This window comes from Thalassophryne amazonica, chromosome 20 (assembly GCF_902500255.1).
Source record: "Thalassophryne amazonica chromosome 20, fThaAma1.1, whole genome shotgun sequence".
In the NCBI taxonomy this organism is placed as follows: Eukaryota; Metazoa; Chordata; class Actinopteri; order Batrachoidiformes; family Batrachoididae; genus Thalassophryne; species Thalassophryne amazonica.
Genome location: NC_047122.1, coordinates 19,400,046 through 19,426,472, shown reverse-complemented (window position 1 = coordinate 19,426,472; position 26,427 = coordinate 19,400,046). Strand labels below are relative to the sequence as shown.

General features: G+C 44.1%; 1 protein-coding gene across 5 annotated transcripts in view; it reads left to right on the top strand.

The window, feature by feature from the left end:
* LOC117501656 (class I histocompatibility antigen, F10 alpha chain-like) overlaps positions 1–26,427 on the top strand; it is a 94,070-nt gene that overhangs the window by 13,551 nt on the left and 54,092 nt on the right. Inside the window, exons 2-3 of one of the 5 annotated variants that reach the window (XM_034160589.1) lie at positions 22,812–23,078; positions 24,851–25,129. The exons of 2 other annotated variants lie outside the window; for them this stretch is intronic. In XM_034160589.1, coding sequence (XP_034016480.1) covers positions 22,812–23,078; positions 24,851–25,129 — 546 coding nt within the window. Of the gene's footprint in view, positions 1–8,352; positions 8,358–22,811; positions 23,079–24,850; positions 25,130–26,427 lie in introns of those variants that run through there. 2 more of the 5 variants (XM_034160591.1, XM_034160588.1) reach the window with 2 other exon arrangements.

The window sequence follows — 26,427 nt, the reverse complement described above, 5'->3', positions numbered from 1 at the left end:
CTCTGCTTGGTCTAAAAAAGTAACCGTTACTGACTGCCACAATCTTTTTTTATTGATTTCTTATAGTGTTTCTTAAAGCCAGAAAGTTGCCATTTGAAATGACTTTAGTTTTGTGTCATGTCTGTGATCTGCTTTTTTTCTACAAAATTAAACAACTGAATGAACATCCTCTGAGGCCGGTGATTCCATAATTTTTGCCAGGGGGTGTACTACAGCACTCAGTTTGGGGGAAAAAAATAATTTTAAAACATTTTGGAGAATTTTTCATTGTTTAAATTTTCAATAGCATCAATGTCATAAGGTGTCTGGAGTGGCAGAGAAGTATGTTAGGGTAATGCAGGACTAGGGATGGGTATCGAGAACCGGTTCCTTTCGGGTATCGTTAAGAAATGGTTCGATCCACCGACATCAATAACCTTTTTACTTAACGATTCCCTTATTGGTCCTTCAGAGTGGCTGTTGTTTTTGGGGGTGTTTGTCAGGAAAATTATCATTTCTCCACATTGATTATAGACCCTGCAGTGGGTCTGTAATCAAGCAGTGATTCGCAGATCGAACCAGTGCTTCGATCATTGCTTTGTTGATTAATTTTTTTTCTTTCGCTTTCTCCCACTAAAACCCTAAAGAGCATATGGCCTTTATTTACCTTTTTTATGTTAAACCGACCTGTTATGGTCTTCTGAAACAGTTGATAGATGTATTTTATAACTTAAAAACGGGACCAATGCTAACACATTAGCATGTCTATGGCATTTTCAATGTTAAGTTAGCATTAAGCAGTTGCCGCTATCAAGCGTTTGTTGTTGTAAGAGTCAAATGTATTACAAATTGTAGTACCGGTATTTTTTTAATTTATTTTTGTTTATAAATTATTAATAATAGCAAGCACAACAATAATAGTAATAATAACTAATCTAATGATTATATACAATTTTAGAGAAAGAGACAAAAAGAACCTGAATAAAAACACAACAGAAAAAATATAAAACCAACTAACAATGAACATACAGAAATAAATGTTTCCTGTGAACACCTAGTGACTCTTACACCTCCATTTCATCCCTGTTTTATTTAAGTTTAATGACAGTTTGTTTCAGTCAAACCATATTTTCAGTGTGTTAATTTCTTCAGTGATTTCCTCCAGAACTATCTGCCAAGTTAGAAAACTGCTACATCCTTGTAAGAGCAGAATACTACTGGAATGATTTTGAATAAGGAAAGTTTTTTCTCACTAAATGGATGCTGCACTCACTGCAGTTTATTGTCTGGAATAGTCCCAGATTGCATTTCAGAGCATCTAGAATTCAAACATTTTCGTGCACGTGGTGTTGGGGGGTAATTTTGGGTTTCAGCTTTTTTGTTTTTCACCACTTTCATCCCCGAATATGTGAAATCGTGAGTCACTTTTGTGCGGATTAAAGTTACTAGCTGGGACTCCTGTCTTGTTGGGAGAAAGAAACGAGAATCGTCCTCCGTTCTGTTCACACAGCTCCTAACTCTGCGCGGCTCTCTGCTGAGTCAAGTTAGAATGATAGAATCCAGTCGGAATTAATAACTTCAAAGTGAAACACCGTTTTGTTTATTTTTATTTATGTCCAGAGATCAAGGATACAGTGACCAATTTCATATTTATTTACTTTACGACTCAATGAAATACATAGAAAATCTGTAAAGCCTACTTTTAGTACAAAATTCACGAGGTATCGATAAGGGAATCGATAAGGAATCAGATCGATAAGAAGAATTGATAATGGCATCGATAGATAAAATCTTATCAATACCCATCCCTATGCAGGACATGTACAAGAATAGTGTGACAGTGGTGAGATGCTCAGTCGGAATTACAGACTCATTCAAGGTGGAGGTGGGATTACACCAAGGATCAGCTCTGAGTCCTTTCTTGTTTGCAGTGGTGATGGACAGGTTGACGAATTAAATCAGACAGGAGTCCCCATGGACTATGATGTTTGCAGATGACATTGTGATCTGTAGTGAGCATAGAGAGCAGGTTGAGTCTAGTCTGGAGAGGTGGAGATATGCTTTGGAGAGAAGGGGAATGAAAGTCAGTAGAAGCAAGACTGAGTACATGTGTGTGAATGGGAGGGAGCCCAGTGGAATAATGCAGTTACAAGGAGTAGAAGTGGCGAAAGTAGATGAGTTTAAATATTTGGGGTCAACTGTTCAAAGTAATGGAGAGTGTGGTAAAGAGGTGAAGAAGAGAGTGCAGGCAGGGTGGAGTGGGTGGAGAAAGGTGGTAGGAGTGATTTGTGACCGAAGAACATCAGCAAGAGTGAAGGGGAAAGTTTACAAAACAGTAGTGAGACCAGCTATGTTGTACGGTTTAGAGACGGTGGCACTAACAAAAAGGCAGGAGGCAGACCTGGAGGTGGCAGAGCTGAAGATGTAGAGATTCTCTTTGGGAGTGACAAGAATGGACAAGATTAGGAATGAACATATCAGTGGGACAGCTCAGGTGGGAAGGTTTGGAGACAAAGTCAGAGAGGTGAGATTGAGATGGTTTGGACATGTGCAGAGGAGGGACCCAGGGTATATAGGGAGAAGGATGCTGAGGATGGAGCCACCAGGCAGGAGGAGAAGAGGGAGGCCAAAGAGGAGGTTTATGGATGTGCTGAGAGAGGACATGCAGGCGGTTGGTGTAACAGAGGAAGATACAGAGGACAGGCTGAGATTTAAACGATTGATCTGCTGTGGCGACCCCTAATGGGAACAGCCGAAAGACAAAGAAGAAGAAGGTCAATGTCATAAGGTGTAGTGACACAAAATTTACTGCACACAACAGCACTCAATTTGGAAAAAAGTAATTTTCAAAAAAATGTAGAGAATTTTTCATTGTTTGAATTTTCAATAGCACGTCCCAACAGTCCCAACTTGCCTCAGGTGGAGGAGTTTAAGTATCTCGGGGTCTTGTTCACGAGTGAGGGACGGATGGAGCGTGAGATCGATAGACGGATCGAGCTTCTGCCCCCGCGACCCGACCTAGGATAAGCGGAAGAAAATGGATGGATGGATGAATTTTCAATAGCATCAAAGCCATAAGGCGTAGTGACACAAAATTTACTGCACACAACAGTGGGGTCCTGCTGATTATACTACAGCACTCAATTTGGGGAAAAAAAGTCATTTTAAAACATTTTGGAGAATTTTTTATTGTTTAAATTTTCAGAGGCATCAAAGTCATAAGGTGTAGTCACACAGAATTTACTGCACACAACAGCACTCAGTTTGGAAAAAGTAATAAAAAAAATTTGGAGAAACGGAAGCTTAGGGACCTAAACTTCCGTTTCTCTGCCGCCTGCCCGTTCAGATCAGTGTTATTTTTTCAGCTCAGAGGACGGCTTATATGGATAAAAATAAGGTTGTAGCTCGTTGTCTACCTTCCTGAGGTTAGAAACTATTGTTGTTTATTTTTCTACAACATTTCTCTTCAGATATATTGAGCCGTGAACTTGGAATCTGTGAATATCTTTCTAGCTTTCCCGAAGTGTCGACATTTTGCGATTTATGTTTGATATATAAGATGGCAAAGGCTATTCGCCCAACCGTTGGGCAGATAAATATAATGTCTTATACACCCAACCGTCATTGATCCTATTTTTCTTAATGGTTGTCACTTATTTAATTGCCAACAACATTCTAACATTGTAAAACAGAATATGTGCAGATGTATACTTTGCATAAATAGATCATGAATATATAGAGAATGAATACACTGCACAAAATTTTAACTAGAGTAGCTGCAAACAACACAAAATGTACATGTTTCAAAAGGCGTAGTCGGGGGGAGGAGGGTTTCCGGTTTGGTGGGCTTAGGGTCTCATCACTGCTTTTTGCAGATGATGTGGTCCTGTTGGCTTCATCGGCTTGTGACCTCCAACACTCACTGGATCGATTCGCAGCCGAGTGTGAAGCGGATGGGATGAGGATCAGTACCTCTAAATCTGAGGCCATGGTTCTCAGCAGGAAACCGATGGATTGCCTACTCTGGGTAGGGAATACGGCCTTGCCCCAAGTGAAGGAGTTCAAGTACCTCGGGGTATTGTTTACGAGTGAGGGTACGATGGAGCGTGAGATTGGCTGGAGAATTGGCGCAGCAGGGGTGGTATTGCATTCACTCTGCTGTTGTAACAAAAAGGGAGCTGACCCAAAAGGTGAAGCTCTCGATCTACTGGCCAGTCTTCATTCCTACTCTCACCTATGGTCATGAGTGTTGGGTCATGATCGAAAGAACTAGATTGCGGGTACAAACGGCCGAAATGGGCTTCATCAGGAGGGTGGCTGGTGTCTCCCTTAGAGATAGGGTGAGAAGTTTGGTCATCTGTGGGGAGCTCGGAGTAGAGTCGCTGCTCCTTCGCGTTGGTGCCAGCTGAGGTGGTTCGGGGATCTAATAAGAATGCCTCCTGGGTGCCTCCCAAGGGAGGTGTTCCAGGCACGTCCATCTGGGAGGAGACCCTGGGGAAGATGCAGACTAAATGGAGAGATTATATCTCTACAATAGCCTGGGAACGCCCCGGGATCCCCCAGTCAGAGGTGGCTAATGTGGCACGTGAAAGGGAAGTCTGGGGTCCCGTGCTGGAGCTGTTGCCCCTACGACCCGAACCCGGAAAAGCGGTTCAAGATGAGTGAGTGATGAGTGAGTTTGTTTCTGAAATACTGGTGGTACATACACATATTGAAAACAGTTTAGTTCCTGATGACCAAAATACATTGTACATTGTCCTTCCCACTATCGCCAAGTGCTTGCTCATAGGGGGTCGTTTTGACTGTTGGGGTTTTTCCGTAATTATTGTATGGCTTTGCCTTACAATATAAAGCGCCTTGGGGAAACTGTTTGTTGTGATTTGGCGCTATATAAATAAAATTGATTTTGATTTTTTTTTTTTTGATACATTGTGAGCAGTAATCTACATTATGTATCCATACACACATCTGTGAAACAAACATTTTGAAAAACAAAAAGCAACCATATTGTGCCTGTAGATGGTCTGACCTGGATTCATCTAATACTCATGACACTATGTACATTTTATTCTAATTGAAGATATTCATCACTAAACACCCCGCAAACAGTTCCTTGCTCCATGCACAGTACATGACTCTGGTGATATTTTAGTTGTCTTTGATGGACATGGCAGTGTTTTTAATCTTTTTAACAAAATTGTTTTTAATCAGAATCTGATAACCACTTTTCAAAAAAAATTGAAAATTGGCCAGAATAACACATTAATGGTTCAAGGTGATATCCATAAATAGGGCCATGGGCCCTGTAGCTCACCAGCAAAATAGATTTATAATCACGAATATGAACAAAGACAAATTAACACGTACATTAGATTAGATTACTATATATATATATATATATATATATATATATATATATATATGACCGAACCTCTTAATGCAATACAAGGCAAGATAAAGACCAGTCATATGTCATGACCTTGAGTGTGACCTATCCAGGTCACTTTGGACCTGACTATCAGAAAGCCCATATGGGAACTCCTCATAGTCAACAATTCACACCTAAGCTCTGAATGTAAAACTACACAAGATATCCATGTACAACTGACATAGTGGATTCCCTAATGGCTAATGAACGCAACCCCATGGCAATAACTCATTGGCATATTGGCTGGTGATGTGTAAAAAAAAAAAAAAGATACCAAAAACATACATGTACCACACTACAATAGTATAATGAACTTACCGAACAATGAAAACAGCTTGCTCTGTCAGACTTCTCTGTTTACAGAGCTGTTCTCTGAACAGCTGTAAGACAATCTTACGCTAAAACAGAGGGTTATCTACAAGTATCAATGAATCATGTACATACTTCTTGTCAATTTCAACTTATTGCATTACATACTAGTGCACCTAGTTTTATACAAATACATTTAATATATGTACACAATGTCATACTGTTTTTTTATGTCACTTAAATCCTTAGAATTGTATAATGTGTGGATACTACACTAAATGCAAGTACCTCCAAAAGGAAATGTACATGTTTCGTTTCTCTTCTTGTTTGGCATGGAATCCAGCACGTGTATCGTCTTCTCGGAAACATTTTCTGCCAGAAGGAACCAGTGATTGGTGTGACATGTTGTGAAAGTGTAGGTACACGGACCCACAACAGGGGGCGCAATGAACGGACAATGGAGAAAGGTGAATAACAAGTTTTACTGTTGTGAAAAGAGCACAACCAATACAACAATTAATAATTTGGAGTTGAAGCCGAAATCTGCTGGTGTCGTGTGGGCAGGCTCGAAGGTAGGAGGCGTCCGTCCTAGTCGAACCGGAACCACCCAGATTTCCTCTGCCACCGAACCCCAGAAGTACTGGAACCGCCAAGTCCCGAATTCCCAGGTGGCCACTGCCTCCGCTCGTCGGATCCGGTACTGCTGGCGGGAAAGAGCACAAACACACAGGTATGGGTGCGACAGCACCCAGTAGACAGAGAGGGGAGAAGCCGCCTCCACCTCTTGTTACAATGAAGCAGGAAAGGTGAGTACTTATCCAAGCAAGTAGCTTTCTGTAGTCAGCTGTCCTGAAAAGGTTTACCAAGGTTTATCAGAGTCTTCAATATGAGCTTGCAGAGAAGGTTACCTTAATCTCAAGGCGATATCTCGGCACTGAGGTGGAGACGCTGTCCTGCCGATATACCTCCGTCCTGAGTGCAGTCAGCTGTGTCCAGTAATGGGTGACAGCTGTCACCCTGGCAGCCTTCGTCGGCGGCAGAGCCCTCTGGTGCCTGGAGCCCGCACTCCAGGCAGGGCGCCCTCTGGTGGTGGTGGGCCAGCAGTACCTCCTCTTCAGCGGCCCACACAACAGGACCCCCCCCCTCAACGGGCGCCTCCTGGCGCACGACCGGGCTTGTCCGGATGGCGTCGGTAGAAGTCGGCCAGGAGGGCCGGGTCCAGGATGAAGCCCTTCTTCACCCAGGAGCGCTCCTCGGGGCCGTACCCCTCCCAGTCCACCAGGTACTGAAAACCCCGGCCCATTCGACGGACATCGAGGAGCCGGCGCACGGTCCAAGCCGGTTCCCCGTCGATGATCCGGGCAGGAGGTGGTGCCGGACCCGGGGTGCAGAGGGGTGAGGTGTGATGGGGTTTTATCCGGGAGACGTGAAACACTGGGTGAATCCGCAGTGAGGCCGGAAGCTGAAGCCTCACTGCGGCGGGATTGATGACTTTGAGGACCTTGAAGGGACCGATGTATCGTTCTTGGAGCTTGGGGGAGTCCACTTGAAGGGGAATGTCCTTGGTGGACAACCACACTTCCTGCCCAGGACGATACGTGGGAGCCGGGGCCCGCCGCCGGTCTGCATGTTTCTTCGCCCTCGTCCGGGCCTTCAACAAAGCAGAGCGGGCAGCACGCCACACCCGACGGCACTTCCGTAGGTGGGCCTGGACCGAGGGCACACCGACCTCTCCCTCGACCACCGGAAACAAGGGGGGCTGATACCCCAAGCACACCTCAAACGGGGAGAGGCCGGTGGCTGATGACACTTGGCTGTTGTGGGCGTACTCGATCCAGGCCAGGTGGGTACTCCAGGCCGTCGGGTGCGCGGCTGTCACACAGCGTAGTGTCTGCTCCAATTCTTGGTTGGCCCGCTCTGCTTGCCCGTTGGTCTGGGGGTGGTACCCGGACGAAAGGCTGACCGAGGCCCCCAGTTCCCGGCAGAAGCTCCTCCAGACATGTGAGGTGAACTGGGGACCGCGATCGGAGACGATGTCTGATGGTATGCCATGCAGACGGACGACGTGGTGGACCAGGAGGTCCGCTGTCTCCTGGGCCGTAGGGAGCTTCGGGAGGGCCACGAAGTGGGCCGCCTTGGAGAAACGGTCCACTATCGTGAAGACGACGGTGTTTCCCTGGGACGGCGGGAGACCCGTGACGAAGTCCAGGCCGATGTGGGACCAGGGGCGATGAGGCACGGGCAGTGGCTGTAGCTGCCCTGAGGTCTTCTGGTGATTGGCCTTGCCCCTGGCGCAGGTGGTACAAGCCTGGACGTAGTCCCGGACGTCGGTCTCCAGGGATGCCCACCAGAAGCGTTGCCGGACGACTGCCACGGTCCTTCGCACCCCTGGGTGACAGGAGAGCTTGGAACCGTGACAGAAGTCTAGGACTGCGGCCCTGGCCTCTGGTGGGACGTATAGTTTGTTCTTTGGTCCGTTTCCGGGGTCCGGGACACGGGTCAGGGCCTCCCGGACGGTCTTCTCCACGTCCCAGGTGAGGGCGGCCACGATAGCGGACTCCGGGATGATGGGATCCGGGGGATCCGACGGTTCCGTTTTGACCTCATCTTCGTGCACCCGGGATAATGCATCCGATCTCTGGTTCTTGGTCCCGGGGCGGTAGGTAATCCGGAAGTCAAAACGGCCAAAGAACAATGACCAGCGGGCTTGCCTGGGGTTCAGACGCTTAGCGGTCCTGATGTACTCCAGGTTCCGATGGTCAGTGAAAACCGTGAATGGCACGGCTGTTCCCTCCAACAGATGTCTCCACTCTTCGAGGGCCTCTTTCACAGCAAGGAGTTCCCGATTGCCGACGTCATAGTTCCGTTCAGCGGGGGTCAACCTGCGGGAAAAATAGGCACACGGGTGAAGGACCTTATCGGTCTTCCCGCTCTGGGAGAGCACCGCTCCTATCCCTGAGTCCGAGGCATCCACTTCAACCACTAACTGGCGGCTAGGATCGGGCTGCACCAAAACTGGTGCAGACGAGAAGCGCCGTTTCAACTCCTTGAACGCGGCCTCGCACCGGTCCGACCAGGTGAAGGGAACTTTTGGAGAGGTCAGGGCTGTCAGGGGGCTAACTACCTGACTGTAGCCCTTGATGAACCTCCTGTAGAAATTAGCAAAGCCGAGGAACTGTTGCAGCTTCCTACGGCTTGTGGGTTGGGGCCAGTCTCTCACCGCCGCAACCTTGGCCGGGTCCGGGGCGACGGAGTTAGAGGAGATGATAAACCCCAGGAAGGACAAAGAAGTGCGGTGGAACTCACACTTCTCTCCCTTCACAAACAGACGGTTCTCCAACAACCGCTGTAGGACCTGACGTACATGCTTGACATGGGTCTCAGGATCCGGAGAAAAGATGAGTATATCGTCTAGATATACGAAGACGAACCGGTGCAGGAAGTCCCGCAAGACATCGTTTACCAACGCTTGGAAGGTCGCGGGAGCATTAGTGAGACCGAACGGCATGACCAGGTACTCAAAATGACCTAAGGGGGTGTTAAATGCCGTCTTCCATTCGTCTCCCTTCCGAATCCGAACCAAATGGTACGCGTTCCTAAGATCCAGCTTGGTGAAGATTCTGGCTCCATGCAAGGGGGTGAACACTGAATCCAACAAGGGCAACGGGTATCGGTTGCGAACCGTGATCTCATTCAACCCCCTGTAATCAATGCATGGACGAAGTCCGCCATCTTTTTTACCCACAAAAAAGAAACCAGCGCCCATCGGTGAGGTGGAATTCCGGATCAACCCGGCGGCTAATGAGTCCCGGATGTAGGTCTCCATTGACTCACGCTCCGGCCGTGAGAGGTTGTACAGCCTACTGGACGGGAACTCACTGCCTGGAACCAAATCAATGGCACAATCGTACGGGCGGTGGGGAGGAAGCGTGAGAGCCAGATCCTTGCTGAACACGTCCGCAAGGTCATGGTACTCCGCTGGCACCGCCTTCAGATTGGGCGGGACTCGGACCTCCTCCTTAGCTTGGGAGCCGGGAGGAACCGAGGAACCGAGACACTCCCGATGGCAGGTTTCGCTCCACTGAACCACCACCCCGGACGGCCAATCAATCCGGGGATTGTGCTTAAGCATCCATGGAAATCCTAAAACCACACGGGAGGTGGCCTGAGTCACGAAGAACTCGATCACCTCCCGGTGGTTGCCTGACACCACCAGAGTTACTGGAGGAGTCTTGTGTGTGATTGGTGGGAGTAGGGAGCCATCTAGTGCTCGAACCTGCACAGGCGAGGTAAGAGCCACCAGAGGGAGCCCTATCTCCCTGGCCCATCTACTGTCTAGCAGATTCCCCTCAGAGCCCGTGTCCACCAGTGCTGGGGCCTTCAGGGTTGAATCCTCAAACAGGATCGTGACTGGGAGTCGTGTAGCAATGTGGGTATGTCCCACGTGAATGTTTTGGCCCACCCCTGGCCCAGTCTCTAAGGGCGGGCGTTTGGCGTTTGACCGCTCGGGGCAGTCTCTCACATGGTGCTCTATTGAACCACAAACAAGACACGCTCCGTGGGTCCATCTCCTTTGTGCATCTGGTGCCCTAAATGTTGCCCTACTCGTGTCCCTAGCTGCGTCAGTAGGGGGAGCTGTGACCCCACGGAGCGCAGGAACAGAGGAGCGTGGGGAGGGCGGAGCTCGATCGGACCCGGAAGGGAGAGGGACGACGCGTGCCTGACCACGCCCTTCGCCTCGTTCCCGGCGGCGTTCTTCTAACCGGTTGTCAAGCCGTATGACCAGATCAATGAGCCCATCTAAATCCCGCGGTTCGTCTTTAGCCACCAGGTGCTCTTTTAGGACCAGAGACAATCCATTTACAAAGGCAGCGCGGAGGGCAGTGCTATTCCAGCCGGATCTCGCTGCCGCGATGCGGAAGGCGACTGCATAGGCAGCTGCGCTCCGACGTCCCTGTCGTATGGACAGTAATGCGGTTGAAGCGGACTCTCCTCTGTTGGGATGATCGAACACCGTTCTGAGCTCCCGTACAAACCCGGCGTATGACTGAAGGAGCCGTGAGTTCTGCTCCCAGAGCGCTGTAGCCCAAGCGCGTGCCTCCCCGCGAAGCAGATTTATCACATAAGCTACCCTGCTAGCATCAGCTGCGTACATCACGGGACGCTGAGCGAAGACGAGCGAACATTGCATAAGGAAGTCCGCGCACGTCTCCACACAGCCGTCGTACGGTTCTGGAGGGCTTATGTATGCTTCTGGGGACGGAGAAAGGGACCGTTGAACGACCAGTGGAACGTTACTTTCACGCGCAGGGTCCTCGGGAGGGAGAGCCGCAGCGGCGCCCGGAGGGCGCGCCTCCACTTGTGCGGCGAGAGCCTCTACCCTGCGGTTTAGGAGAACGTGTTGCTCGGTCATTAAATCGATCCGAGAGGTGAAGCGGTGAGGATCCGCTGCAACTCACCGATTACCCCTCCCGAAGCCTCCGCCGCGCCTTGGTCTTCCATTGGCCGTTCAACAGCCGGTTGACGCCCCTCGGGGTCCATGACGCTGGCCGAGATATCCTGTTGTGAAAGTGTAGGTACACGGACCCACAACAGGGGGCGCAATGAACGGACAATGGAGAAAGGTGAATAACAAGTTTTACTGTTGTGAAAAGAGCACAACCAATACAACAATTAATAATTTGGAGTTGAAGCCGAAATCTGCTGGTGTCGTGTGGGCAGGCTCGAAGGTAGGAGGCGTCCGTCCTAGTCGAACCGGAACCACCCAGATTTCCTCTGCCACCGAACCCCAGAAGTACTGGAACCGCCAAGTCCCGAATTCCCAGGTGGCCACTGCCTCCGCTCGTCGGATCCGGTACTGCTGGCGGGAAAGAGCACAAACACACAGGTATGGGTGCGACAGCACCCAGTAGACAGAGAGGGGAGAAGCCGCCTCCACCTCTTGTTACAATGAAGCAGGAAAGGTGAGTACTTATCCAAGCAAGTAGCTTTCTGTAGTCAGCTGTCCTGAAAAGGTTTACCAAGGTTTATCAGAGTCTTCAATATGAGCTTGCAGAGAAGGTTACCTTAATCTCAAGGCGATATCTCGGCACTGAGGTGGAGACGCTGTCCTGCTGATATACCTCCGTCCTGAGTGCAGTCAGCTGTGTCCAGTAATGGGTGACAGCTGTCACCCTGGCAGCCTTCGTCGGCGGCAGCGCCCTCTGGTGCCTGGAGCCCGCACTCCAGGCAGGGCGCCCTCTGGTGGTGGTGGGCCAGCAGTACCTCCTCTTCAGCGGCCCACACAACATGACACACCGGAAGCAGCACCCATTCATAGTCATCCAGCGAAATCTATATAACAAAGAACACTTACAAATGACCAGTGTCAGATGTAGGGATGGGTATTGATAAGATTTTATCTATCGATTCCGCTTATCAAGCCGATTCCTTATCGATTCCCTTATCAACACCTCTTGTAGGCTTTACAGGTTTTCTATGTCAACAACATTTTAAATTGGTCACTGGATCCTTGATCTCTGGACATAAATAAAATCTGTAAGACATCTCGTTTTGAGAAGAAAAAACATTTTGATCGATTGCAGTTTATTTGTATTACAACATTTGGAAAGCGTGTCATTTGATTTAAACAGCGTTTCACTTTGAAGTTATTAATTGCGACTGGACTCTATCGTTCTAACGACTCTGCAGAGAGCCGCACAGCGTTTGGAGCTGTGTGAACAGAACGGAGGAGGATTCTCGTTTCTTTCTCCCAACAAGACAGGAGTCCCAGTTAGTGACTTTAATCCACACAAAAGTCACTCATGATTTACATATTCAGGGATGAAAGTGGTGAAAAACAAAAAAAGCTGAAACCCAAAATTACCCCCCAACACCACCTGCACGAAAAGTTTTGAATTCTAGAAACTCTGAAATGCAATCTGGGACTATTCCAGACAATAAACTCCAGTGAGTGCAGCATCCATTTAGGTGAGAAAAAACACAACTTTCCTTATTCAAAATCGTTCCAGTAGTATTCTGCTCTTACTAGGATGCAGCAGTTTTCTAGTTTGGCAGATAGTTCTGGAGGAAATCACTGAAGAAATTAACACATTGAAAATATGGTTTGACTGAAACAAACTGTCATTAAACTTAAATAAGACAGGGATGAAGTGGAGGTGTAAGAGTCACTAGGTGTTCACAGGAAAGGGTTATTTATTTCTATATGTATTTATTTATTTTCATTGTTAGTTGGTTTTATCTTTTCTGTTGTGTTTTGTTTCATCAGGTTCTTTTTGTTGCTTTCTCTGAAATTGTATTCAAGCATAAGTTATTATTACTATTATTGTTGTTGCTATATTATTATTAGTATATGAATAAAAATACATTTTAAAGAATTACAATTTTACTATTTTACGATAACGAACGTTGAGCCATTATTATACAGAAAACAAATGCACACAAATGTGCTGAGATTCGAACAGCTTAATGCTAACTTTAACATTGAAAACACCATAGACATGCTAATGTGTTAGCATTGGTCCTGTTTTTAAGTTTAGAAAATATATTTATCAACTGTTTCAGAAGACCATAACAGATTGGTTTAACATAAAAAGGTAAATATTACTCACAGACATATGCTCTTTAGGATTTTAGTGGGGAAAAATTAAGATAAAGCGAAATAAAACAATGAACCAACGAAACAGTAGATCGAAGCACTGCTTCAATCTGCGAATCACTGCTTCGATTGGTTCAAAGCAAAGCCGCGCTGCAGAAACAGTTGATTACAGACCCACTGCAGGGTCTGTAATAGGGATGGGTATCGAGAACCGGTTCCTTTCGGGTATCGTTAAGAAATGATTCGATCCACCGACATCAATAAGCTTTGTGCTTAACGATTCTGTTATCGGTCCTTCAGAGTGGCCGTTGTTTTGGCAGGTGTTTGTCAGGAAAATGATCATTTCTCTACATTGATTACAGACTCTGCAGCGGGTCCTTAATCAACTTTTCTGCAGCGCGGCTTTGCTTTCAACCTTGAACCAATCGAAGCGTGGTTCGCAGATTGAAGCAATGCTTCGGTCGATTGCTTCGTTTATTTCTTTCTTTCGCTTAATTTTCCCCCGCTAAAACCTTAAAGAGCATACGTCTGTGAGTATTATTTACCTTTTCTATGTTAAACCGACCTGTTATGGTCTTCTGAAACAGTTGATAGATGTATTTTCTAACTTAAAAACGGGAGCGATGCTAACGCGTTAGCATGTCTATGGCATTTTCAATGTTAAAAGTTAGCATTTAGCAATTGCAGCTGTCATCACGTTCGGGTGCATTTGTTTTCAAATTGTAATATTCCTTAAATTTATTTTTGCTTATATATTAATAATCTAATGATTATTATATACAATTTTAGAGAAAGAGACAAAAAGAACCTGAATAGAAACACAACAGAAAATATATAATATCAACTAACATAAATAAATACAGAAATAAGTGTTTCCTGTGACCACCTAGTGACTCTCACACCTCCATTTCATCCCTGTCTTATTTAAGTTTAATGACAGTTTGTTTCGGTCAAACCATATTTTCAGTTTGTTAATTTCTTCAGTGATTTCCTCCAGAACTATCTGCCAAATTGCTGCATCCTAGTAAGAGCAGAATACTACTGGAATGAATTTGAATAAGGAAAGTTGTATTTTTTTTTCTCACCTAAATGGATTCAGCACTCACTCCAGTTTATTATCTGGAATAGTCCCAGATTGCATTTCAGAACTTCTAGAATTCAAACATTTTAGTGCAGGTGGTGTTGGGGGGTAATTTCGGGTTTCAGCTTTTTTTGTTTTTCACCACTTTCATCCCTGAATATGAGTTGTGATTCACTTTTGTGCAGATTAAAGTTACTAACTGGGACTCCTGTCTTGTTGCGAGAAAGAAACGAGAATCATCCTCCGTTCTGTTCACACAGCTCCAAACGTTGCGCGGCTCTCTAACAAGTCAAGATAGAACGATAGAATTCAGTCTGAATTAATAACTTCAAAGCGAAACACAGTTTTGTTTATTTTTAGTTATGTCCAGAGATCAAGGATACAGTGACTAATTTCATATTTATTTACTTTAAGACTCAAGGAAATACATAGAAAACCTGTAAAGCCTACTTTTAGTACAAAATTCACGAGGTATCGATAAGGGAATCGATAAGGAATCAGATCGATAAGAAGAATTGATAATGGCATCGATATCGATAAAACCTTATCAATACCCATCCCTAGTCTGTAATCAATGTAGAGAAATGATCATTTTCCTGACAAACACCCCCCAAAAACAACGGCCACTCTGAAGGACCGATAAGGGAATCGTTAAGCAAAAAGGTTATTGATGTCGGTGGATCGAATCATTTCTTAACGATACCTGAAAGGAACCGGTTCCTGATACCCGTCCCTAGTCAGATGCAAATTTGTTGTTTTTAACAGGAATGTGGATACAAAATCCAAATTATGTACATTTTTTAATTCTAAATGGCAAATGTTAAATGTGCTTAGGAATAAAAATTGAAAGATATGCATCTTTACATATGGTAATTTTCCATCGGATATTGTTAAATTCAATGTTCAGAACGTACCTGTTTGTAGAGCCATTTGGAGAAGCAACCCTTTCCCATCAGAACAGCCAGGTAGCTTGGCAAGACCCACACGTTCTGTCTTTCCCATGCGAGTAGACCTAGGTAAGTGTGAATAACCTTTACAAAAACAAAAAAAAGCACACATATCAAATTAACATCATGAACATTGGCATATAAATTTTGTAACTCTGACCTGATCATTGATCCACTTCTTTGGTAGCAGGGTCTCCAAATCTGATGTGGTCACATTGTTATTCCCAATGCGCAGTTTGACTTTGGTATTTCCAAGTTGCAGAGAGATTCCAAATTGGCATCATCATGAAGTGGGAGGTCTCTGATTGTTGGTAGGACTTCTTGAGCTGGCACTTGTAGCTCCCATGTGGTGACGGAAACTGATGCTGCAACTGCAGTGCCATCTATGATCTTCGTCCTGCTGTCACATGTCTGGCCTACCCCTTTTCCAATCAGCCACTGAGAAACGGCATCAAACTTCTCATCATGCATTCTCAATGTGTCTGCATGAAGAGAAAGTGCTGCATGTCCTTCCTCTTGTCTCATCCCGTGTAATGCACCTGGAGTTTTAGGTTTGGCAGGTGGCACCTGAAGGCAAGAGTTGTAAATCTCTTCAAGATTTTCCATCATACCAACAAACTGCAACAGGTCTTGTATTTCAGCACTGGAGATTTTCCTTTTGTTTTGTTTCTTTGAAGCACATTCCACGCATGGAATCTTAAGAGATTTGCGCATTGGACTTCTTGCTTGTTTCCTTGATTGCTTTCCGGACTTTGCTGGCCTTCCCTTTGAAATAACTTTCACTGGAAGTTTGAGCTTTCCAAAGTCAAACATAGCCTTATTATCGTGCCACTGATCATGAGTTTTGTCATCAACAGAGGTGATTTCATTGCCATTTATATCACAAATTGTTTATCCAGGTTTTCTTCTGTTGAAATCATGGGCATTCTGCTGTTTTTGACCACCACCATCATCATCATCATCATCACTATCAATCACTTCACAAAAAGGAGTTGTTGCACCTTACAGCAGTAGAGATGATTGTTCTCGACTGGTGGCATAGAATGGAGATCGTTCTCGACTGGTGGCTTTCTCATCCATCGCTTTGGCATCCATGTAGCATTGAAGTTGTTCTTTGTTAGGTCCAAGGCAAAGAGGTGGCGGCATGGAAGATTTAAGGTTTTGAAAACATCACACTGGCACCTGACTGAGTCAGTTCAGTAGTGGCCTTAAGTGTGGGTCTCGTCTCCCTTTGTTGTTATGCGAAATGTTCCTTCTTCTTCAACGTCACTTTTGAACTTTAGAGATCTTGCTATTTTCTGCTGCTTCAGCATGATATCTGCAGCGTAAGGTGTAGCCATTTCCTGAATCAAAGCTGCACTGGCTGATTGATCACTATGGCAGTAACAGATGGTGGTTTGGTCCAGTATTTCTTTGAAGCTTGTTTCCACAGACGTTCCCTGGTGCATTTTAAGCAGCTCAGATATGCAGTCTCCAACTGTCACGTTTGATTTCAGGTGGGCTTTTATTTTGTGATGGTAGCTTTCCAATCTGTTTATTGTGGTGTTTCCCAAATGAAGGTGCTTATTCCTCATATACGCAATCCACATGTCACTGCAGTTTTCCCAGTTTTTGGAAAAGTACTCACAAAATTTTGCAGGAGCACTATTTCCAAGTTCACCGACCAAAGAAGTGAATGTCTCATGATCTTTCGAGTACACAATTGCTTTGATTGCTTTTTTTCAGATTCGCCTTCTGTTCAGTGGGTATCTGCAAAGTGTGAATTTTCCGGTAGAATGCTTTGATGACATGGAAAACGCAATACTTGGCTTTTGCCTCTGGCCAAAGTTCCGTAATCAATGTGAATTCATTGAAATCCTTGTCAATGAGGAAGACCTTCGTCTTGTCAGCTGATTCAGTGTTGTTGTTTAGGAAGGTTTCCAAGAAACCTTTCACACATCTCTTTGCTCAGTTGCAACCAATGCTTGCCCAACCACCTGACCACAGCCATGTCCATCCACTGCCATAAGTGTAAGAAGAGGCATGTTATGGTTGTTTGTTTTATATGTGGCACCCATAATGAGAATTTCTGGAAATGCATCAAGCATGTGACGCATTTCCTCTGTCTGCCAGAATACATATGGTCTTCACTTCTTTATCTGAAACCACAATCAATTGAATTGTTCCCTTGCTTTGTTCGATGAGCTTTTCCAGGACAGTAACAAGGATTTCGTCTTGTGAATTTAGACCTCTTTCTCTTTGGCGGATGTTGTGAACATCATTGGTGCACAGTCTTTTCCCGGATAAGGCTGAAAGATGATCTCTGGCTTTCCATGCTTTGACTTTTAACTTCAACAGTTCCTCGGCAGCATGCGCAGTATCGGCATCAAGTCTGCGATTCTGCAACAGTCAAAAACAGGGACTAAATTTGTGCATGGACAGCATTTACTGACAAAAGATACAGTCGTCAGTGACATGACTGTATTCTCTTTCTACCAAAACATTTAATGTTCAATGTATAATCTGCTTTGCTGTACAGTGTACAACACTTACACTGGCATTCACAACTATAAAGTTGCATAAAATAGGACCATTGGGCATGTAGCTCAATGGCAAAAAAAAAAAAAAAAAGAATAATTGAAACGAGAGCTGTTGGTTGCCCATGTCCGCAAATGTATTATCCGTTTTCCTAAGTATTTACCTGCTGCACACTTAAATGCAATTGATAATATGAGTGGGATTTTCTCTCTAGGGCCAAAGTCCATTTACATGCAACTTGTACATGAATAAGGCCATAAACCCAGCTCCTTGTTCAGTATTATGGTGAGACTTGTGAGTGTTACTTATAGTGAACAACAAAAGAAACACTTTTGTTATTTTTCTGATTGAGAAAATCTTGCTTTTTCTGATTGGTTTAGACAAGCACATAAATGTCCTGTTGGGTTTTCCACTGTCATACATTGAGAAATAGTTGAGTTTTAACTAAAGGAGCATGCGTTTGCAGACAAACACGACCACGTGTCACGCCAAGCACATGTACAAAGTAACAAAGGTGCGGCGGGTTATGGGTAATACCGCAGAGTCGCCCAAAAATTGGGGTGGCGATTTTGTTGGTGTATCTGGGGGCTATAACGAACAAATGTTAACATTCACCATTTACCACCATTCCATGCTGCCACGCCTCACACAGTATCTCAGACAATGTACCATTCGTATCCTTAGTTCTGGTTTGACCCAACATTGTCAGACGTCTGAATTTTCACATCAATCCCCAGTAAGCTGAGGATGAGGTTGGGTGATTCTGAGACCACTCATGACAAGCCAAGATCCATCTGTGAAACCCATCATCCTTGTCCTACAAATACAGCAAGCGATACCCCTGGACCCCTGTGTGAGTGGTCAGACGATCCGGTGTTGCCTGTACAACCCCTGGCAATAATTATGGAATCACCGGGCTCGGAGGATGTTCATTCAGTTGTTTAATTTTGTAGAAAAAAGCAGATCACAGCCATGACACAAAACTAAAGTCATTTCAAATGGCAACTTTCTGGCTTTAAGAAACACTATAAGAAATCAGGAAAAAAAAATTGTGGCAGTCAGTAACGGTTAATTTTTTAGACCAAGCAGAGGGAAAAAATATGGACTCACTCAATTCTGAGGAATAAATTATGGAATCACCCTGTAAATTTCCATCCCCAAAACTAACACCTGCATCAAATCAGATCTGCTCGTTAGTCTGCATCTAAAAAGGAGTGATCACACCTTGGAGAGCTGTTGCACCAAGTGGACTGACATGAATCATGGCTCCAACACGAGAGATGTCAATTGAAACAAAGGAGAGGATTATCAAACTCTTAAAAGAGGGTAAATCATCACGCAATGTTGCAAAAGATGTTGGTTGTTCACAGTCAGTTGTGTCTAAACTCTGGACCAAATACAAACAACATGGGAAGGTTGTTAAAGGCAAACATACTGGTAGACCAAGGAAGACATCAAAGCGTCAAGACAGAAAACTTAAAGCGATATGTCTCAAAAATCGAAAATGCACAACAAAACAAATGAGGAACGAATGGGAGGAAACTGGAGTCAACGTCTGTGACCGAACTGTAAGAAACCGCCTAAAGGAAATGGGATTTACACACAGAAAAGCTAAACGAAAGCCATCATTAACACCTAAACAGAAAAAAAACAAGGTTACAATGGGCTAAGGAAAAGCAATCGTGGACTGTGGATGACTGGATGAAAGTTATATTCAGTGATGAATCTCAAATCTGCATTGGGCAAGGTGATGATGCTGGAACTTTTGTCTGGTGCCGTTCCAATGAGATTTATAAAGATGACTGCCTGAAGAGAACATGTAAATTTCCACAGTCATTGATGATATGGGGCTGCATGTCAGGTAAAGGCATTGGGGAGATGGTTGTCATTACATCATCAATAAATGCACAAGTTTACGTTGATATTTTGGGCACTTTTCTTATCCCATCAACTGAAAGGATGTTTGGGGATAATGAAATCATTTTTCAAGATGATAATGCATCTTGCCATAGAGCAAAAACTGAAAGATGTGCGGATGGATTGCAGCGTCGGCTCGCAGCCGCTGCGATGCTCCGCCACAGGAAAAACACCTCCGTTGGAAGCCATAGAGCATCTTGCCATAGAGCAAAAACTGTGAAAACATTCCTTGCAAAAAGACACATGGGGTCAATGTCATGGCCTGCAAATAGTCCGGATCTCAATCCAATTGAAAATCTTTGGTGGAAGTTGAAGATAATGGTCCATGACAAGGCTCCAACCTACAAATCTGATCTGGCAACAGCAATCAGAGAAAGTTGGAGCCAGATTGATGAAGAGTACTGTTTGTCACTCATTAAGTCCATACCTCAGAGACTGCAAGCTGTTATAAAAGCCAGAGGTGGTGCAACAAAATACTAGTGATGTGTTGGAGCGTTCAATTTCAATTCAATTTTTCAAATTATTTCCTTTATATAGCGCCAAATCACAACAGAGTTGCCTCAAGGCGCTTCACAGAGGTAAGGTCTAACCTTACCAACCCCCAGAGCAACAGTGGTAAGGAAAAACTCCCTCTGAGGAAGAAACCTCAAGCAGACCAGACTCAATGGGGTGACCCTCTGCTTGGGCCATGCTACAAACATAAATTAAAGAAATAATTCACAGAACAATTTACGGACGAATATATAAGAATTGCTGTTGGTGCACAGGACAGGAGGATCGCCAACACAAACACAACTCCCATCTCTGGATGGAGCTGCACCTTAAACAGAGAAAAAACAGAATCAGGCATCAGAAAGACAAAAAAATACTGTATAATTTGCCAGCATTAATCAACAAGAAAAACAGAAGAAATACTAAGCTGATCGCCAGCCACTAGCCCTAAGCTTCACTAAAAGACCCAGAATTTAGGTGAAGTTGAGGCCGCGGCCCGCTCCAATTACTACTAACATGAATTAAAAGAATAAAAAGCGTACCAGTATGCTAGCCATATGAAAGGGAAAATAAGTGCGTCTTAAGTCTGGACTTGAAAGTCTCCACAGAATCTGATTGTTTTATTGACGCAGGGAGATCATTCCACAGAACAGGGGCACGATAAGAGAAAGCTCTGACCCGCAGATTTCTTATTCACCTTAGGGACACAAAGTAGTCCTGCACCCTGAGAACGTAAAGCCCGGGCCGGTATATAAGGTTTAATTAGGTCAGCTAGGTAGGGAGGTGCCAGTCTATGAATAATTTTATAGGTTAGTAGCAGAACCTTAAAATCTGATCTCACTGGGACAGGAAGCCAGTGAAGAGACGCCAAAATGGGTGTAATGTGGTCAAACTTTCTCCTTCGTGTCGAAAGTCTGGCTACAGGATTCTGAACCAACTGGAGACCACTAATGCTAGACTGCGGTAAACCAGAAAATAGAACATTGCAGTAGTTCAATCTAGAAGAGATGAACGCATGGATCAGGGTCTCAGCATCAGCCATAGACAGGATGGGACGAATCTTTGCTATATTTCTGCTTGGTCTAAAAAAGTAACCGTTACTGACTGCCACAATTTTTTTTCCTGATTTCATATAGTGTTTCTTAAAGCCAGAAAGTTGCCATTTGAAATGACTTTAGTTTTGTGTCATGTCTGTGATCTGCTTTTTTTCTACAAAATTAAACAACTGAATGAACATCCTCCGAGGCCGGTGATTCCATAATTTTTGCCAGGGGTTGTACATAATTGAGTCCACATCGAAATAGTCAAGTCAGTCATTAACAATGCGCATGGCATTATAGCATTATGCACACGACTCATGGCTCGTACATTTCCAAAGGACAAAAATTCCAGTACTAGTATATATTCCTGGACATTTCCTTGGAATATTTCCAGGACTTTCCAGAACATTTTCTTCTTAAACGTCCTGGAAATACTAGTACATTGTGAATTAGACAGGCATTAAAAGTTAATTTATGTAATAAATTGATGATTTAACTTAAAAGTTATCCTTTTTTTGCCCCAAATCAATAGGATTTGTCTTTATATCACCTTTAATGCCCATACAAAATTTGAAAATATTTGGATAGAAACTGTGACTCCTAGATTGTTAACGGTGAAATCTCTGAGATGGGCGCTTATGCAGCACAATGACCGATGATCCATTGTATTCCTTGATACATTCGTATGGGGAATACAATCACTATGTTATGAGCAGAGCTACACTTCTCAATTACCAATTATAATAGCCCTCAAATAGCTTGAGATTACCAAAATTTCTTGAAACTTGTTACAGATATTCTGTGTTCCAGTCCCCTCAAACTAATAGAGATTTAATATATTTCTCTAGTTTTTTAATTTTGTATTTTTATTTTTGTAAAATGTGGAAAAAAAAAAAAACTCTATTAGCTTGCTGGCAAAACCCCATAAAATGTCTGCCAAATTTCAAAAGAATCCTAGGAGATAGACTTTGAAGAAATGCCAACAGACAAAGATGAGGCCAGACGATGCACCGACCCAATACCTCACTTTATTTAACCAATGGTTGGGCGTATAGCCACTCTGTTATAAGATTTACTGTTCATTATTCTGTATCTATTTTCAGGAGGTACTTATTAAAAATACTGTTATTTGTATGTTTTCTGCCTTTATTTTTTTCCTGCGTTAGTAACGAGTTTTTGATCTGTCACATTTTTATATTATTTTTACTTTATCTGAGGTGTTTAAAATGATTTCACACATTTTGTGTCTTTAAATATGAAGTTTTATTTTAAGGAATCTAATTATTCGCTTTCATTTTGTGGTCTAAAGTATCGCCGATATTTATTTTTTTTTCCTGTATCGACTTTATTGATCTGTCAAATATGGAATTATTCTTCCTCGATTTAGATCTGAGTTAAATCTTCATAGTATCATTATGAACTTTCTGATGTCTGAAATTTACTGCAGGAGTTTGTCACATTTTTATTAAACATGACATTTGTTTTCTTTTTTTTTTTTTTACAGTGACTCACACACTGAAATATTTCAAAACCTTCTCCTCTGGAGTCACAAATCTTTCAGAGTTTGTGGTTGTCGGTTATGTTGATGATGTTCTGATGGTTCATTATGACAGTAACACCAAGAGAGTAAAACCCAAACAGGACTGGATGGAAAACGTCACAACTGATGATCCTCAGTACTGGAAGAGAGAAACTGAGATCTTTGTGTTCCAACAACATATTGACAAAAACAACATTAAAACAGCAAAACGTCGCTTCAACCAAACTGGAGGTGAGTTTGTTTCTCTTTTACTGACAGTTTTTTCATTATGTAGCTGCTAAAACACACACACACACACTTTACTGCACACAAACTACACAACTATATGTGTGTGTGTGTTGACTGTGTTCTTAATATTCATCAATCTTCACTCATTAACACCTGAAACAGATAAACTAATTTTTTCTCTTTTTATCTGCAGAATCTCTCGTAGTTTCATTCAGTTTATTAATTTTGTCCAGATTCCACTTGAGGAAAATATAAATGTTGTGTTTGTGAGTTTATGGAGGATCAATTTAAAATGTGAGATAAAGTCATGAGCTGTAAATATTGATGATAATAAATCTGAGTTCTTGTCGTATTTAAAAATGTAAAGTGTGTGAAGCTCAGAGTAAAGTCACTAAACTGGACCACAAGTGTTCTAAGTGTCAGCAGGAAGAATCCATGATTTGAAATCAAGGCAGGAAATCAGTGCTGGAGGCTTTTGATGATTCCTGAAGTTTGACTCTGATGGACTGTTTCAACACTTTGTTTTTTTTTTTCTTCCACTGTGACTGAGGCCGTGTTCTGCCCGGATACAGTGTTTGTGTCCATCCCATAATAACCAGCAGAGATTATTAACAGTTTATCTCCACTAGATCAGATCAGAAGGACTCGACTGAACGGCCCACGGTCACTTTATCCAGAATAACTTTAGTCCACAAACCAGTTTATCAGCACACAGCTGAGAGAGGAACAGGACTGGACGGGTTCTCAAAGCACGGGGCAGCGCTGTAAATGGGACGCAGGCTGCTTCTGCTGGGTCCACATGTGACAGTAAGAACGGTGTGTTTAAATCAACCTGACTGACAGGACGACACGGTAAATGTCTCATTTAGATCAGACCATGAAACAGTGTCACAGCTCAGATCCACTGGACTGAAGCCAAACTGTCAATCAAACATCACGAGTCGTTATTCTGCTCTCATGTGTTCATCCATCAGCAGACCATCAGAACATCTTCATTAAACTAATAAAAGACATTTTCCACTTTCCTCTGTTTGACTGAAGCAGAAGATCATCTGACTGACAACCATCCAGGTGTCGACCTGCAGGTTTTCTGGTCAACGAAAATATGAATCAATGAATCAAAAACTCCTGAATCCTCACTAAAGTCTCAGATAGAAAGTAGAAGTCCAGATTAGATGAAGTCTGCTGACCACAGCATGTTGCTTTGTCCAGCAGGCAGCATCAAACCAACATCTGTGTGCTGTGATTGGCTGATGGACAGACCAATCAGGACACACAGACGCCTCCTGGTCTCCATGAAGGTCCTGCTGGTCTCCGTCTCATTGGACCAGTTGTAGTCAGACTCTGCTGAACATCACTGAGCAGGTGGAGTCCAGTGACTGATCCTGGACTCAAAGCGTCCTTCAATGGAAGCTTCTAGAACAGCTTCAGGACGCTCTGGTTCTCTGGTTCCTTCCTGGTCTTCTGGCTGCAGGGCTTCAGTGGACGTGATGTGAAGTCCAGGATCAGGTTTCATGTGTGTCTGATGGTCAGGACGGGTCTTCAGTGTGTGACAGTGACTGTGTCAGGACGTCTCACTGTTTGGTCCACTGTGTCCACGTGATGTTTGTCTGTGAGTGTCTTCAGTGGGGACAATCACAGCAGGAGATGTGGATCCTGTGATCTGGGGTCTGTGGATCAGTGTGTCTCTGTGGTCAAGATGTGACATCAGTTGATAACAGCTGACTGTGCTGAGGTCTCACTCTGCTTCACTTAGGTCTCTGTGTCTCTCTCAGGTGTCCACATTGTCCAGTTCATGTCTGGCTGTGAATGGGACGATGAGACTGGACACGTTAATGGTTATATGCAGTATGGTTATGATGGAGAAGACTTCATATCACTGGACCTGAAGACGATGACATGGATCGCTCCAAATCCACAGGCTGTCATCACCAAACACAAGTGGGACAATAACGAAGGTTTCATGGCAGGACAGAAATACTATTTAACCCAGATTTGTCCTGAGTGGCTGAAGAAGTACCTGAACTATGGGAGGAGCCAACTGCTGAGAACAGGTGGAGTCACATGACCTGATGAGGTTTTATTGAAACACGGTTCATGAAGCTCTTCTGTGTCAGATCCACAGGAACATGTTTCTGAACATGAACCAACACGTAGAGACTCACTGTCCATCAAACTGTCCTCTTTTTATTTTCAGTGTCCACACATCAGTTTTCTCTGTCTCACTTTTTCTTTGTCTCACTGATTTTTCTCTCCCTCTTCTTTCTTTTCTCTTCATTTCTTTTTCTCTTCATCTCACTTTCTTTCCTCCTCACTTCTGTCCATCTCTTTCTTCACCTTTGACCTCTTTTCAAACATGAAAGATAATATGAGCAAACAGTCAATAAAACAATCAAATGAAGCTCAGAACCAGGGGCGGATCTACTGGGGTGGCATGGAGTGGCAACTGCCACCCTAAAAATAGCTCTTGCCACCCCAATCAGAAGTGGGTGACATTTTTTTCGAAAAAGGGACCTCACGAATGACTTAAAAAAAAAACTGTGCTCTCTGAGCGCCCTTGAATGCAGCACAAGCTGTGCTTCGCCTTCTCCCTGCCCCCCCCCCACCTGTTGTGACGCCGAACTTTCCCTAAAAGACACGACGACACGCAGAAGCACACACGGTTGCCAGAAAAACTTTGCGGAGAAAGAAATATAAAATTGATACATTCACCAAGTATAAATTAATAAACAATGAGGAATAAGTTTTCAGTGGTATTTTTATTAGGGCGGAACCTCTTGTTTCCCTCGTCGTTTCAGGTGAACTGAAAACAAGGACGGACGTCAACACTGGTCACATCAGCCGGCAAAACTTTCTTTGTAGCTAAACTTCAGCTTTACTCGTGTCTCTCATAGATATTAGGGATGTTTTGTCCAACCTTAAAGTCGTGTTATGTTAACAAAAGTCCGTGCACGCGTGCGGCAATGTACGCTTTTTAGGTTTCACTTTCATTTCATAACGCGACAGTGGAACACTTTTTTATTGCTGAGGGGAGAAAACACTGTTGTGGATTTAGAGGAACATTGGAAACAAGAGAAAAGGGTGTGAGGAGAGGACAGAAGGATGGACAGAGGACAGAGGGATGGACAGAGGACAGAAGGATGGACAGAGGACAGAAGGATGAGCAGAGGACAAGCGCTGATACACCTTTGAGGTGTGTTTCTGTGAGTCTTCAGCTCAGGTAAGACTCATACAGCTTCTCTGCTGTCATTTGATTAAATCTGTTGTTTTCTACTATAGTGGTGCAGCTTAGCTAAAGGACAGTTCTGTGGTGACGGAATTACAACAGCAGCAAAATCTGGACATACTGCAT